The following is a 14,655-nucleotide window of genomic DNA, read 5'->3' as shown; positions in this document are numbered from 1 at the left end:
GTTCAGTAATGATTTCACTGAAAGGATAATTGCCAGATATCATCCATAACTGGCATGTGCACCAGCAAAATGTGGCAAAACGTCAAACAAAGAGGCTATATCAAGCACATTATTTTAGTTTCATTAAAATAAGTTGTACATGATTTTTTCTATCATAGTGCATAAAGGATTTAAAGACCCAAGCTAATTATGCGGAGAAACAGGAGGAAAGTACAGCTTTCAGAACAGAAACAGTTAAGGGGTTATAGAAATCTATGTATTTATAATAAGAATTGTACCTTCTATTATTATATGCCAGTCCGTATAATCCCTGCTGTTCCTAGAATTCAGTAGTACAAGTACATGGTGTTCAACAACTAGACACACTGTTATGTATGCAGCTCTTCTTCTATGACTGTAGTTGTGGTGTTGGAAACTTTGGGCAGGGCTTCTTGATTTGAACTCAGCAGTGATGCTGATGACAAGAGAACAGTGACCTGTTCAGGTGATGGGCAACCTGCCAGAAGGAGGTCATCTGATGTATAGCCACCCCCTGAAAGGACCTGCTGGAGCTGGACAAAGCTTGCCACAACATTGTTCTGCAATTCAGAAATTAATATAGTGGTCAAATCTCCCATGAGTGAATTTCAGCCAGAAGCCTGACTATCATGACTGGGATTTCTGTACATTTACCTTAGTCACTTTAGGGTAATTTCAAGACAGTACTTTAGGATAGACAGTGACAATTTTATCTTTGCATCTTTCTCATCTCATTACAATGAAAGCCCAGTCCACATCTGTGCATTCTCCCATAATGTAATAGTGAATGTGAATGCGTGGACATTGTTGTTGTAATGTTTGCTTCTTTTCAGTTCAGGGTGTGCGCAATCCATGCTGCTGTTGGAGTTCAAGCATAAGTCAAAGAATATTATGTTGTGCCACCAGAGCAGGTGTGGACATGTATATGTGTGCACAGAAACATGGGTGAGAAATGGCTGCTGAATTTTGTTTACAAAACATCTCGTTCAAGCTCGTAAGGTCCTTTTACATGCCATAAATCTACGACATGGGATCGCCGGCTTTACTTCCCCTCTGAAACAAGTTGTGCTACAGATTTTTATCACCCTTAAAAATCCATCAAACTCGGCCGGGTTTGAACCTGCGAACCTTGGGTCCAGTGGCGAGCACACTAACCACTTGTCCATCGAGGGCGACAGCCATGCTATGTTAAAACACTATATTGTTTTTTCATTCCTATAAACACGAAGATGATATATAAGTAGAGGTGGACCGGAGGTTAAGCTCCATGCACTCAACATGTTATGCTTGGGCCACTTTACCCTCAGTATCCATTGGAGAGGATGCTGGGTGTGCTTAAGAACCCATCTGGACATAAGAGCAATGACAGAAGACCCTGACAGCCAGGAATTAAACCACAGTCATCAGCCTGTAGCCAGACATTTTTCTCACTAAGCTTGATTACCAGCCCCAAAAGCTTACATTTGTCTGCTTAAATGCAAGAATAATTCTGTGCTCTCATATCTTTTCTTATAGCAATGTAAAGAATATTGTTATAAAAATCGATGTTATTTCTATTGCTGTTCCAGATACTGTGGTAGCTTTCTTTCTGGAAACACTAGAAATTGCACATGCTTTGTAATTAAAAAGCTCAAGAATTCAAATTTTAATCTAATTCTAAGTGAGAACAGGGAATTTTTTCTTTGCCACCACTACGTCCAGACTGGAACTGGGGGTCACCCAGCCTCCTAACCAATAGGTACAAGGGGTTTTATCCCCAGGGATAATGAGGGTAGTGTGTGAAGCTTACCACTTACCTCCACCTCCAAGGTTCTAGATTGCTGCGTATATGCCTTTTCTGATATAGTGTTTAGACATATAAAGCACTTCATCTTTACTACAACTAAATATTTAGAACTCCAATACAACTACTGATATGAAGATTACAGATTCACAAAATAAATTATGAAATGGGATGAAGACTTGTATGCTAATTCAGAAGACAATAGGATGATGTGGACAGAAGGCCCAAACAGATAAATCTTAATGGTCAAATTTCATTATGACAATAATAATTATGACATAACAGACCTTTATAGGACGAAAAAGTATAAATTCTGTTTCTCTGTTAGCCAGATACAGCTGCATGCTGCGATGAATGGTTGGTAGTTGGCTTTTGATGAGGCGCTGCGTCTCCTGCACAACATGTCCAATCACATCCGCATGGGCAAAAGGCTGCTGAGCCAAAGTTGCATTCCCTGCTACCTCAGTTTGCATGCTGACAAACACCTCACTCTGAAGAACAATGTTCCATGGAAAATTGGTGTAATATGCTCAACTGACTAGTTGATTAATGATTTAAGCACTCTAACATTGTAGGGCAAAGAATTAAATTATGAATTTGCACATTATATAAATTCCCTCCATTCAAATGTCATTAACTCTCTTGATTTCAAATATTCTCCTCAGCAGTTTGTTCTCAAACATCCTTAATCTACATTCTTCCCTCAGAGTGACACACCAAGTTTCGCACTCATATAACACATACATTACAGTTTTATAGATTTCAATCTGTAGATATTCAGAAGTAAACAGCATAATAGCTTACTTTATCAAGGAATGTTAGCAGGGGTCCTACTAGACACTTGGTGGTGTGATGTATGAATGCCTCACATGAAGCTTTCAGCTGTTTGTCCACTTCCTTCCTGGAGTCTACCAACTGTTCTCGTACAGTAGGTGTTCCTTCCAGAAGAAATTCTAACAGAGCATTATTTGTGCCTAGAGAGAACAGCTGTTTGCGTTTATGAAGAAGGCTGAATGCTACAAAAAAAATAAACCCACAACTGCATAACTCTCATCATACTTCTTAATATTCAAGATATTTCATAGAGTAAAAACATGCAAGTCATTGATTCAAGTGTAGATTCCTTATTTGTTTGTCAAGTGCATGCATAAAATAACAAAATAATTCAGAAGGTGTCACAATTCATGTTACTTTTTTACTTAGAGAACCTGAGGAAGTTTACAAAAAGCCTCAGTCTGCAGAGATGGCATACAGGTCCAGAACTGAAATGAGGATCTTCTGAATTTAATGGAGAAATCCTAGTTACTTGGTTTGTCAATCAGTTTGTATGGTAGATCAACACTCACCTGCAGTCTTCACTTTGCTGAAGTCCAGGCTCATCTCCTTGATGGTAAAATCTACCTGGAATGGAGCTATCTGTTCCCTCAGAATCAACAGGTGTTTTATCTGGAATAGTTCCCCATCAATTGGACTCTGCAACACAAATGTGAAATGAATTAATGCCTGGATGAAATTTGTTTTATAGAGCACACATTCATTAACTAGTTCACAACAGCCTGTCACTGAACTCTGTTCTGAGGTATCCACATCCCCAAACTAAGTGCAGACAGAAGGGTAATACTATAACAGATTTAGAAAAAACAGATGGTGAAGTTCTGAAATGGCTCAAAACAAGGTCCAGTATAACGCTTTCTGTGATGCTGATGATGAACATTTAATGGCAGGGAACTGACAACCAGCGGAAGAAAGACTTATACCATACCTTCTTAGTGCAGATAGCTTGAGCAGCAGAAGCCACACTCTGGATGCACATTGTCAGTGCCTCTTGTGAAAGCCCTTGGAAAATTGGCCTGTCCACACAGCGGTACAGGCGCGAAAGGCAGACCAGTGTACGCCGGACTGTGGGATACCACATTCCATGCAAGTCTGCAGGTGAATCTGCATACAACAAGAAAACAGTAAGGAAGGCCAAAAGATCTTCATGGAGGATGTTCTGTCAGGTGAATAAACACGCACCAGGCAGTGCAAGCCTCATGAAGATCATGGAGAAGCTAAAGGTGGATGAACTGAAGGCATACTTTCAGTGTGAAGGGATCAGAGTGAAAGGGTTGAAAAAATTTGAGCTTGTCACCAAGGTGAACCAACACTGTGGCATAGCCCAGATCAATTAGCAACTGTAGGATTTATATGGCTAAAACTGTGATCAATGAAATTAGCATTACAGAACTTTCTGATGACAATTTCACATCAAGTTGTAAGGGAACTCTATGTGAATTACTTAAAATACACCTTCTGGATTCCAAATCAACTGACAAGTCATTAGGACTATCAGTCCAGATAAAATTAGTAGCATTCACCAAAGCATCGACTTAAGAGGGCCTTATGGAACACATTTCTTTAGTAACAAACTGCAATTGTCCACATACTTTCGAATAATATTTGACAGGGGAATGATGTGGAAATTATAGCTGGACAAGTTGACATTGTAATCGACAAAGTTTGCAATCCTTCTGGACATACAGAGGTAATTATGATAAATTCTGAGAACAGTCCAAGAGTGTTGAGTTTAGTGCCAGACATGCTACTAAGCTGACCAATTTCTGTTTCACATTCAAGCAGCTGGAGAGAGCTGTGTGTCAGCAAAGTTACACCTCTCAACACATACTCATTTATGGTATGCAAACTGTGATCACTTACTTCCTGAAGATGGCTGTCTTCTGTGTTGTTGCACTGTGTGGTCTGGTACAAGTTTTCTGCCAGGCTACATGGTGCAACAACCCAAAAGACAGCCATCTTCACACTCACCACCGTGAAAACCTCAAATCCTACAACTTACTTCCTGTTCGTGAACGAGGCTGTTCAAAAGTTACACCACTGTCACTGTTGATACGTGCCACTTCTTGGGATGTGGCAGATCCAATGGAAGCAAGAGATGATCTTGATTCTGAGTGACGCAATGACAAGGCAGCTTGCTCCTGTAGGGACTGGGCAATGCTCTGGAAGACAGAATACTAACTAGAACTGCAGAACAAAATATATAAAATTTCTCTGTAATTTCCCATTTGTCCTGGGTCTTGATGCTAATTTATTGTAGATACAAGTCTACTGCTGGTAAAGTTTGTCACAATACACACCATATAAATAAAAATAATCTTTTAACTTTGTTATGTACAACAATTGATTCACACATTACATAATGTACAATTTCTTTTTAATGAGCCATTTTTGAGAACTATGATGAAAGAATTACTTCAGCTATGTAGGAGATAGGCCATGTCATAGCTCAAGCAGTTAGACTCTGGCTTCTTACTGTGGAGGCCTGGGTTCACACCCAGGTCAGTTCATGTGGAATTTGTGATGCACAAAGTGGAGCTACGATAGATTTTTGGTTCTCCTGTCAGTATCATTCCACTGATACTCCATATTCATTGATGTATCATCTGGGGGACAGACAATAGGCCCAATTAACAGCCCAGTTCCCCAAAAAATAGCCACCCCATCACAAAAACAGAAAAATTAGGAGTTATATAACCAGTAAAATTAAGTTAGTCCAATAACATTCTGTCTAGGCCTACTAAATTTCATTAAAATCCGCTCAAGTCCTGTGGTTGACCAGTAACTGACTGTAGGATCTCCACACTACTGGTTATAGACTGTCAAATGTCATAAATAGTGAATAGATAGTAGGAAGCAGGAAAACCATGAAAATCTCAGTCTGTAACCCACATGAAATGGGAACCGAATATCTTCTGAATATGAATCTAGAACATTTCCACTCACTGTTTTGGGAGACAAACCCTACACTGAAGGAAAGCCTGTGATTATATCTTCTTTCTACCATCATCCTATGATGATGCACCATAACACATACAACTGAGGTTTATCATTATTTCTGAACATCATGGAGGAGACCCTTAGTGCAATGACACAGAAGCAGGGAATTGAACCTGATGATGGCCACACTGGTTCAAAACATGTTCAAGTGAAAAGACAGTGAGTGAAAAGTGACAGAAAAACTAAGAAGCAACATTACACACTGGGATATTACACTACAGACTGTGATTATACCTCCATCATTTCCAGCTTCTCAGGGTATGCAAGATCACCAGCGGCAGGTTTATAATGCAGAATATCTGACTGCAGATAACAATGCGCACGAAACACAAGTCGCTCTTGAACATCCTGCAGAAGTTGCCATGCTACCTGGCCAAATGCCTCCAGTGGACCAGCTGAAATAAAGACAATAATGTCTATCTCCAGTACTCTGTTGCTGCCAGGCCCAGTGCTGGAGACTGTTTCACAGAATGGGAACATTACAACAGAGACATCTGTATCCATAATATATAGCAGAATATATTTAAAATAAAATATTCTGCATCGTTATGTCATCTCTCATCATACACAGTATAAGTTAAAGGTCCAGCACAAATCTAAATGTGTGTTTTACACATGAAAACCATAAGCAAAAAGATTTTATTACACATACAATATTCACACCCCTCATACAGGTGCACCAGAAACACCTGATGGTTTTTGAAATGTAATAACTTTTCAAAGCAGAGTGGAAAAATGTATTAACATAGGCAGATGCATTTCCATTTTCGTCGAGAATTTGTTTTAAGCATTACTGTTCGAGTATGACGTCTTGCAGGTGACGTCTGTGTTCAACACACTTCTGCAGTCGAGACGGCATGGATGTCATATCACGTTGTAGCATACCATACCGTCACCTTTGCACTTTGCAGAGGGCATTGGTGAAGTTCACACGGGTTGTTTGCAGCCCAAAAACGACAATCTTGTTCATCCACATAACCTGAAATGGGAAGTGGGCCTCATCTGACATCAGTAATGAGTTCACAATGTTGCGATTATTATTCACTAAGTTCAAGAATTTATTGAAAAAATTAAGTTGGTTCACCTTGTCCTGTTCACTAAGTTCCTGGGCAACTTGGATTTTGCAGGGATGATAATGAAAATCTTTCTTTAAACCAAGCGCGAGAGCTTGCTATCGAGCTGACCTGTAGGGACTTCGCAACATGGCTTCTCTTACTTGCTCCTCATTTTCAGGTGCACCCACAGAACGAGGACGTCCTTTAGGTTTACTGTCGTACACTGATCCTTGGTGACACCATTTTGATACCCACAACAGCAGAGTAATTTGACTAGGTGCATCGCAAGTTTGAAACTGTAGTCGGAATCCACGCTGTGTAGCTGTAATTGACTCACTTCTCATAAACGGTTCCATAGCCGCATTGTGGTGTTGCAATTGACCAGCGCTCCATCTAAACTAAACTCCAAAAAGCACTCTACATAATGAATGCTAGTATGGAAGTGCAGTGTAGCAAGAAGGATGGTAATTACATTTCAAAAACCATCAGGTTTTCTGGTGCATCCTGTATAATGTTGTAGACTTACGATTGTTCTGAACATGTTCCTCAAGCATTTCAAGCCGCAGTATGCTGCACACTTCAGCTAGCGTTTCCAGATGATTTATATGAATAATGAATGGTCTTAGAACATCGTACAATACTGTACAGAGGCCCTCAAGGTAAGACCTGGAACAAGACAGAAGAATATATACAGTATAATGAAGTTAGATGAAAAGTATACAAAATGTTCAGGGAAACATGGAAAAATAGAACATAGTGTGCAGAAGAGGAACAGATGTGAAATGAAAGACATACCTAACAAAATATAGAAAAACAAGGAAGAAGATCTAAGAAAGAAGCCGACAAACAAGGCATGAGAATACTGGGAATATACCAAGAGGAAAAGCAACAGAGTGGAAAATGAAACGTACAATAAGGAAAACATAAAGAAAAGATGAAGCAGAACCTAAAAAATGCAGACATGCCTGGGAAGAGAGTATTGCAAAAATGCATACATGAAAAAGAACAGGATAGAAAATTAAAGATTTCGTAATGAAGTACTAGCACAGCAGACAAGCCAAGAAAGACAAGACCAAAGACAAAGAGGGAGACATATAATTCTGGGAAGAACCTATTCAGAACATTCTGTAAGCACATTAAATAATTACAGGTGGAAAGTCAACAAACGAGACCTAGAGGAAGACCAAGTGAAACCTGTAAAGAAGGCATTCAAAATATATGGGGAAAGGAAAAAAAATATGATGGAATATAGTGCTGAATGATTTTACTGGCAATAATCTGTACTCATCTGGTCAGCATGAATTTAATTATTTAGTATGTAATGCTGGAGAGGGAAATTTATGAATGATGTATTGAAAAGGATGCAAAGGAACAGTCATGGCCTATTTTAAGCTGTTATTCCAGTGTTTGCCAGAACAACTAAGTTAAAAAATGAAAACAGCAAAAAAGAACCCAGCCTCAGGGCCTAGATTTCAATCAGAGATGTCCCTAATACAAAGCAGGAGTACATTGTTCAGCAATATACATTTGTTTTCTCCATCTCTAAGCATAGTCAAAAAAATAGTCAAACTGTGAGGCCTAATTTTGTATGATATGATACAAAGTGCACAAGAATCAATTCAGGATTGGAATAAGTGAATTAATTTGTTGTTTCTGCATTTCCGCTTTACCAATCATGTCATGGTCTATTTGTTGCAACAAATTTAATTACTATATTCTGGTAAGTATTGTGTACATTCATCATAAAGACATTTGAGGTAAAATGTTCTTCAAAATCAGAATTAAAACCAAACTCTTAATATCTCATTTGGTTCAATATTACAAGAATATTTTGCCATAGTGCTAGCAAACTAGTAATTCTTAGCTGCACAGAACTGAAGTCCATAGGATCCAAAACATCAGTTACACCGCAACAATTCTTGGCTCTGGCCTGACAAGTAACATTTAAGTAATATCATACAGTCAAAAAGCTACCCTCTCACGCATGTTAACTGAAAGTTTCCACACCTTAAAATGTACACCCAGTTCCTGATTAAAGGGTTGAACTTGTAGATAAAATCTTAGCCACCCCCTCAAACATGAAGGGTTAAACAATGTATTGTTGGTAAATGAGTGAAAAGATTCAAATTGCATTCTGCATATGGTATTATTACATCTAGCATGCAAGGGAGAAGCAACGGATGCATATGAAAGTTTGAGAAACTCAAGGGAAACTACTCACGTGAGCAAAGGAGTGGGCTGGCTAAAGAACTGGTAAAACAGTTGGTACTCATCCTGGCACACATGAACTAGACACGCACAGCTGCTGCGCACTAGGGAACAGTGGTCACCCTTGTGTGTGACCGATAACTCTGTTATTGATGTTGCCACACTGGAACTCAAGAGAAGCTCCCTCTGTGTGAAGTAGCACTGGTGACATTCTGTCAGCAGCTGCTGGTACCTGCATGTGACACAGTGTGAAATTACTAGAGTTCCCTAAAATAATGATGGTGACATTTTACTACCAGTTGTTGGTACTTGCATATGATATAGAGTGACACCTAAAAGTTGCATGCGCCATACCTCACTTATTTCAGTGATGTGAGCACACGAGATGGCATATTTCTGTACAAAGAAAAAGGAATAATACTCCAGCTTGGAGTACACAAAGTTTACATCCCTTGTCCTTATTTGTGTGTGTTCATTACAGATACAAAATTACTGTTCAAAGAGCTAATCAACAGTACAGATATGACTGCATAGAGACATACATATTTTTTATAACAGAAGGTACTTAGAAGTACGCCACAAAAGCATGAATGATTTTTTTTTGTATTTTGTTAAATTAACAGAATAGTGAAAAATATGTACGTTAAAAGTTATAGACATTAACATTGTCTATATTTTAAGTAATTTACACATTTTTGGAACAAATATCCATTTGTGAGATACCTAATAACATTCCATTCCAGCGTCATGTAAAGTTATGTTATAATGGACTGATACAGATCAGAATGAAATTACATGAACAACTTTTAATATAGACTATGTAATGCCAAATTTAATTAAAATCCAGTCATAAGAAGTTCTGGATCTAAGTATGTAGACTGATGGCTGGACAAGCATGACTTCAAAATTCATTTATTGATTTTGTGCAAAGAATGCAAGGTCAATCATCAATCATCATGTATGGAAACAGACAAGGTTCAGAATAACTTACTCTGGACTGTGGGTGACTCTAGATTCAACTTGTGTAAGAAGTGGCTTCACACGTGCAGCTGAGGCCTGGAATTTTCCATAACACAGAGCAAAGCCTGTACTATGCATAGCAGCCATGGGTACATGTGTCGCTGGTGCCAGAACTTGCTGTGTTGCATGCTCTAGCACATCTACTACATGGCCACGTATCATGGCCACAATACGGGAAAGGCAGTGGCGGAACCGGGTAAGATATGAACTTGATTCTCTCCACTTGCTCTAACAACAGTAACAGTAACAATAACAATTTTCATTTTCAGTAACTATGTTATGGTTAAATAATTCAATGTCAATACAAAAACACTATTAACATAACAACTGACTGTACTTAATGAGGATAGGAAAATCACCTGGGAAAGACATAAGGAGTGCCTAAAAATACTTGCTTCTTTTGTGCGTTGCAATCAGTCAAAGAAACTCCTTGGCAACAACTTGATTACTTTCTAATAACCACTAACACATTCTGGTTAGGAACTGTAACACTGTGGACTACACCATCTTCAGTGGCAGCCAGGATCCATGCATAACGTTAATTCTAACACATCTTGTTTCCCTGCTTATTTCTCATAAAACTTTGGATTCATCACTGGATTAAATAAGACACCACATAGGTTACTTACTTTGTTTTTCCAGCATATGATGATTTCATAACAATAAATACAGAATCAGGTATGTTTACACAAAATACTGATTTCATGAGAGGTAGCACAAAGTTTCAGGAGTGTCACACAACATACACCTCGGCCCTTCTTCTGAACATTAGAGTTTAAACCACCAATACATGTTCTGATATTGTTGACTGGGAACAAAGTGGAGAAGAAATATAAAGTGTAATTTTAAGATATTCTGTTTGATGAAACAGCTTACAAATTTCATACCACTCATTTGATATTCTCAACACAAACCAGAACTTCTGTACAAAGAGTTTCTATGATCCATACCTATTGACCTGAATTAATATGCTAGATTTATAGGAGAGGAAGGAAATATCCTTAACTTAATTTGTTCGTGGTCAAAGAGCAAAATAAACAACCTGCACATTACATGGATGGTAGAAATCATCACGCCTTCACTGCAAAGCAATAACAATTCTTGGTGGGATTGAGGTGCTTTTGAAAGAAGAATATACAAATACCATATTTCATTAAATAGTTTTACAAATATGGTTTGTATTTAGTATACTAGTCTCTCCTATATATGACTTTAAACTGTTAATATTATATCAGTCTTCTTGGATGTTGGGTGGAATGTGAACCCAAAAAGCCAGCTCTAAATGTGGCTGTACTGCACATCAATTGCAAAAACAAAATGATCTCATTCCTCCATTCTACACATCATAGTTCAAATCTAATGTAACTCCAGGCATTTCTTCTGATTCCAAATCACTTTAATGTTGTGATGTCTATGGCAAAACTTTATTAAAAAAAACTCAAACATATCAGGCGATGGGACATACAGAGAAAGTATACTTAGGTAGTAAGGATGGAGAAGGTTATAACTTAAGAATCCTCAATCCTCTTGAAACGTCTGGTCCAACATAAAATAAAATATTGTTACAAAATAATGGTCTGTGCCAGTAATGTAGTTGACGTATAAATTATTTAAATATACAGTTTCTATTAACAATTTTCAAAACATATCCAAGAGGTCTGTCACTCACATGGGCTCCTATGTACTCCATGCACTGGTCCAAACGGTCAAGTATGTCAACAAAGGCCTCACTGGAGACACAGAGGGTAGGGGAAGCTAGACGATTGTTGAGAGAGTCCAGAGTCATGAAGTTCTGAAGTCTCTGCCCAACTTCCTCACATGTATTATGCAACTTTGTCTGAAAGAACACATAGAAGACTACTTAGATCACACAATTATGGCTTAGAATATCTTCTGAAAGGTAAGATTTCAGATTCTTGTGGTGATGAGTATAAAGATGATTATCTTCTGTGATGATGGAGGCAGCAAAGACCTCTGAAACATTGGTAAACTTCTACCAGACTACATGGCGCAATAACCCAGAAGACAGCCATCTTCAGACTCACTGCCGTAAAAACCTCAAATCCTATCTTCTGGGATGTTACACCATGTAGTTTCGTACAAACAGACTGGTGTTTCAGAGGTGCTTACTGCCTCTGTCATAAGGGCAATGAGTAAGAACCTCTCAAATTTTGGCAAATTTCTACCAGACTACAAGGTGTAACATCCCAGAAGACAGTCATATTCTCTTCTGAAAAGTTAAAGTTATGTAATATTAAACATAGATATAGAACAGAATCTTGGATATGAACTATGCGAGATGCAAGAAGATTAAAAGTGGCGAAAAGAAATTTCTATAGAGAACTAAAGCAAACAAGAAATAAAATCCAGAACTGGGATATCAGACAAAATTTAGAGGTATGAACACTGCAAAAAAAAGTTACTAAAATTAAAAATAAATTTGAATGGACATGTATTACATATGCACAACAATAAGATTCCTTTTTGACCCTAAAAATAATATGTACAATAAACTAACATTGGGGAGACCAAGGGCAAGGTGAAATGATGAAGTGAAAAAAGATAGGTGACACAATGTCAAAAGTCCATCTACTCTGGTGCAGCCATAAACAACTTTGATTGAGGATTATTGAGATGTATGCTGTAGGTTGCTTCAAGCTGGTCTGTCAGTATTGCAGACAAATTACCAGTCTCAATTTTGAGGAAAAGTATCCTCGGACTTACATGTAGGCTAATTTCTCTAAAATACGGCAAATCAGCTTATCACAATTTAAAGTCACTGGTAAAAAATGAAAGCACAGTTCTCTCTACTGTGCTGTACTGTATGTATTGACTTATGATTTTGATGAAATGCTTATGACCATGATATTAAGAAATGTGATTTAGTAAGGATTCAGTAGGACAGTGTAGTGCTATATATGAAGGTAAATAATACTCACAATAAAGATAACACAATCATTCGTGATATGATGTAAATATAACAATACCTGATCCGCCAATAGCTGTTCGCTAACTTGATGCAAGGAGTTTGTCCTGTTAGACACAACTTGGTATTGTTCCATAAGGCAGCTAAGATCTTTCAGGGCGGATTCAATCTGAAAGAACCGGATGTGAGCAGTGAATTTATGAACAGAACCAGGAATGTGAGATGAAGCTTTTGTGGCAGCTAAATTCAATAAAAATCTTCTCGGGCAATTTGCTACATCAATTGGTTAAATAAATTGACCAACGTTTCAGGAACCATTTCCATACCCATCAACAGGGTTCTGATGTCAGACTGCCCAAGAAGATTTTACTGAACCAGGCATGGCCTGTTTTACAGGACTATTCAAATAATTAGTTATAATTGCAGAAAGCTTACTTGTGACAAGAGAACTGCACATTCATCTCTTTGCTCAGCCAGCTGATGCCAATAGTCCGTGAACCGAACATCTTCTGCTTGCAGAAGTTCTTCTTCGACATGGGAATACCAAGACAAGAACTGCCAAATAATGTTTGATAAATATATTAACTGGAATGTGTATAACAAGCAACTGTCAATTTTAAAAACGTAAGTTATGTAACATTACCTGTTGGGTGGTTTCAATTTTAACTCGGCCAAGTTCTAAATTGACAAAGCTTTGTGCTAGATCATGACAGGTAATTTCATTATCTTTATTAAATGTTACTTCGTCATCATCACCAAAGGGTAACTGAAAATTACAAAGCAAAATAAAATACACATAAAATCGATAGGCACATAATAATTCAAAATATTAGCTATAAACACCTTTTTTAAAACAATTAGAATAGCCGAACTAATAACATTGAGGTTATCTCCTTCATGCATGTCTGTCAACCTGGTTCACTTACGTCATGCGGAATTGTCCTTATATTAACTTCCTGTGATAGATCTAAAACAGCATCTCTCTGTGATGTGCTTAAAGGAGCTAAAGGCCTATCTGGTTGTTCCCATTCCAATAATTTGTTTTGTACTTTCCTAATATCAAGAACCGCCACGTCGGCCATGATACCATCATGGCTGCTCATGCAGCATGCGACTGTTCTTTTGATTCCGGTTACAGATCATTGTTAACATTATATAGACAACTCAATATTTATAACAGATTATCTTCATAGGCATTTATGAGAAATGTCTATTATATGGGTAAATTTAAAATAGTACACAAGAAAGTCTCATTTATACAGCTATTAGAAGTGGCGCTTTCTCTTGCACATTGCTGCCGTCTGTACAGACAGCTCAATACCAATCTCGGACACCGATGACGCTGTCGGTAAAAATACACACTGATGACATAATTATATAAATGTCCCATTAGTTTTCGTACTTCAGCCATTATTATAATACAGAATTTTGACAGAACTCTTGACTTTGGGTAGGAATTTATTTCCACTATATTCGGTGCACATGTTCGTAGAATTTCATACGAGCACATAAGACTAAACTCATGAAACAGAACCCAAAAGTTCAGTGCAAACACCAACTAGTGGAACAAAAGCCAGTTAATTCCATCTCACCTTCATAATCCACTACCTACCTTAATATTATTCTTCTTCCCATTCTCAATTTGTTTAGTTCCCAAACAAATATTCCAAATGATTTTCTGTTGTGCACTGTATTTGGTAAGTGTATCTTTATTACTTTCTGAACATTGTGCCACCATAACTTACCTATATTTTTAAATTCACTATTACTAACTACATCAGAATTATAACTGCACAAATTTCGGTCAGAGT

The 14,655-nt window shown here is 37.9% G+C and overlaps 2 protein-coding genes across 4 annotated transcripts in view; one reads left to right on the top strand and one right to left on the bottom strand.

Moving 5' to 3' along the window:
* Atx-1 (Ataxin 1) overlaps window positions 1–2,434 on the top strand; it is a 71,785-nt gene extending 69,351 nt beyond the window's left edge. For both annotated transcript variants that reach the window (XR_015536183.1, XR_015536182.1), the window contains one exon: window positions 852–2,434. The gene's annotated coding sequence lies outside the window, so the exon portion shown is untranslated. The remainder of the gene's footprint in view (window positions 1–851) is intronic.
* On the bottom strand, window positions 101–14,138 carry Cog3 (conserved oligomeric Golgi complex subunit 3). 2 transcript variants are annotated; one of them, XM_022086846.2, is made up of 15 exons: window positions 13,771–14,138; window positions 13,488–13,610; window positions 13,280–13,399; window positions 12,906–13,013; window positions 11,588–11,755; window positions 9,890–10,146; window positions 8,912–9,130; window positions 7,217–7,356; window positions 5,870–6,030; window positions 4,638–4,797; window positions 3,564–3,739; window positions 3,148–3,274; window positions 2,606–2,817; window positions 2,089–2,292; window positions 101–578 (listed from the first exon to the last, which is right to left on the bottom strand). In XM_022086846.2, the coding sequence occupies exons 1-15, from the start codon at window positions 13,945–13,947 to the stop codon at window positions 369–371; spliced, it is 2,562 nt and encodes an 853-aa protein (XP_021942538.2). In that variant the 5' UTR covers window positions 13,948–14,138; the 3' UTR covers window positions 101–368. The 2 variants fall into 2 exon arrangements, with proteins under 2 accessions (XP_021942538.2, XP_021942556.2); XM_022086864.2 differs by lacking the exon at window positions 13,771–14,138 and adding an exon at window positions 13,688–13,764.
* Window positions 14,139–14,655: the final 517 nt, after the last annotated feature.

The sequence above is a fragment of the Zootermopsis nevadensis genome, unplaced genomic scaffold, assembly GCF_977971745.1.
Source record: "Zootermopsis nevadensis isolate Lab colony 2312 unplaced genomic scaffold, Znev_1.0 Znev_ptg000021l, whole genome shotgun sequence".
In the NCBI taxonomy this organism is placed as follows: Eukaryota; Metazoa; Arthropoda; class Insecta; order Blattodea; family Termopsidae; genus Zootermopsis; species Zootermopsis nevadensis.
This window is presented reverse-complemented; position numbering and strand designations above follow the sequence as displayed.

Excerpts from the sequence above, each read along its gene's own strand:
- Cog3 (XM_022086846.2), bottom strand. The coding sequence starts at position 13,947 with ATGAGCAGCCATGATGGTATCATGGCCGACGTGGCGGTTCTTGATATT. Across the intron at positions 4,798-5,869 it reads AGAAGCTGGAAATGATGGAG|AGCATTGCCCAGTCCCTACA; the intron begins GTATAATCACAG and ends TCTGTCTTCCAG. Across the intron at positions 3,275-3,563 it reads AAGCTATCTGCACTAAGAAG|AGTCCAATTGATGGGGAACT; the intron begins GTATGGTATAAG and ends TTTGTGTTGCAG.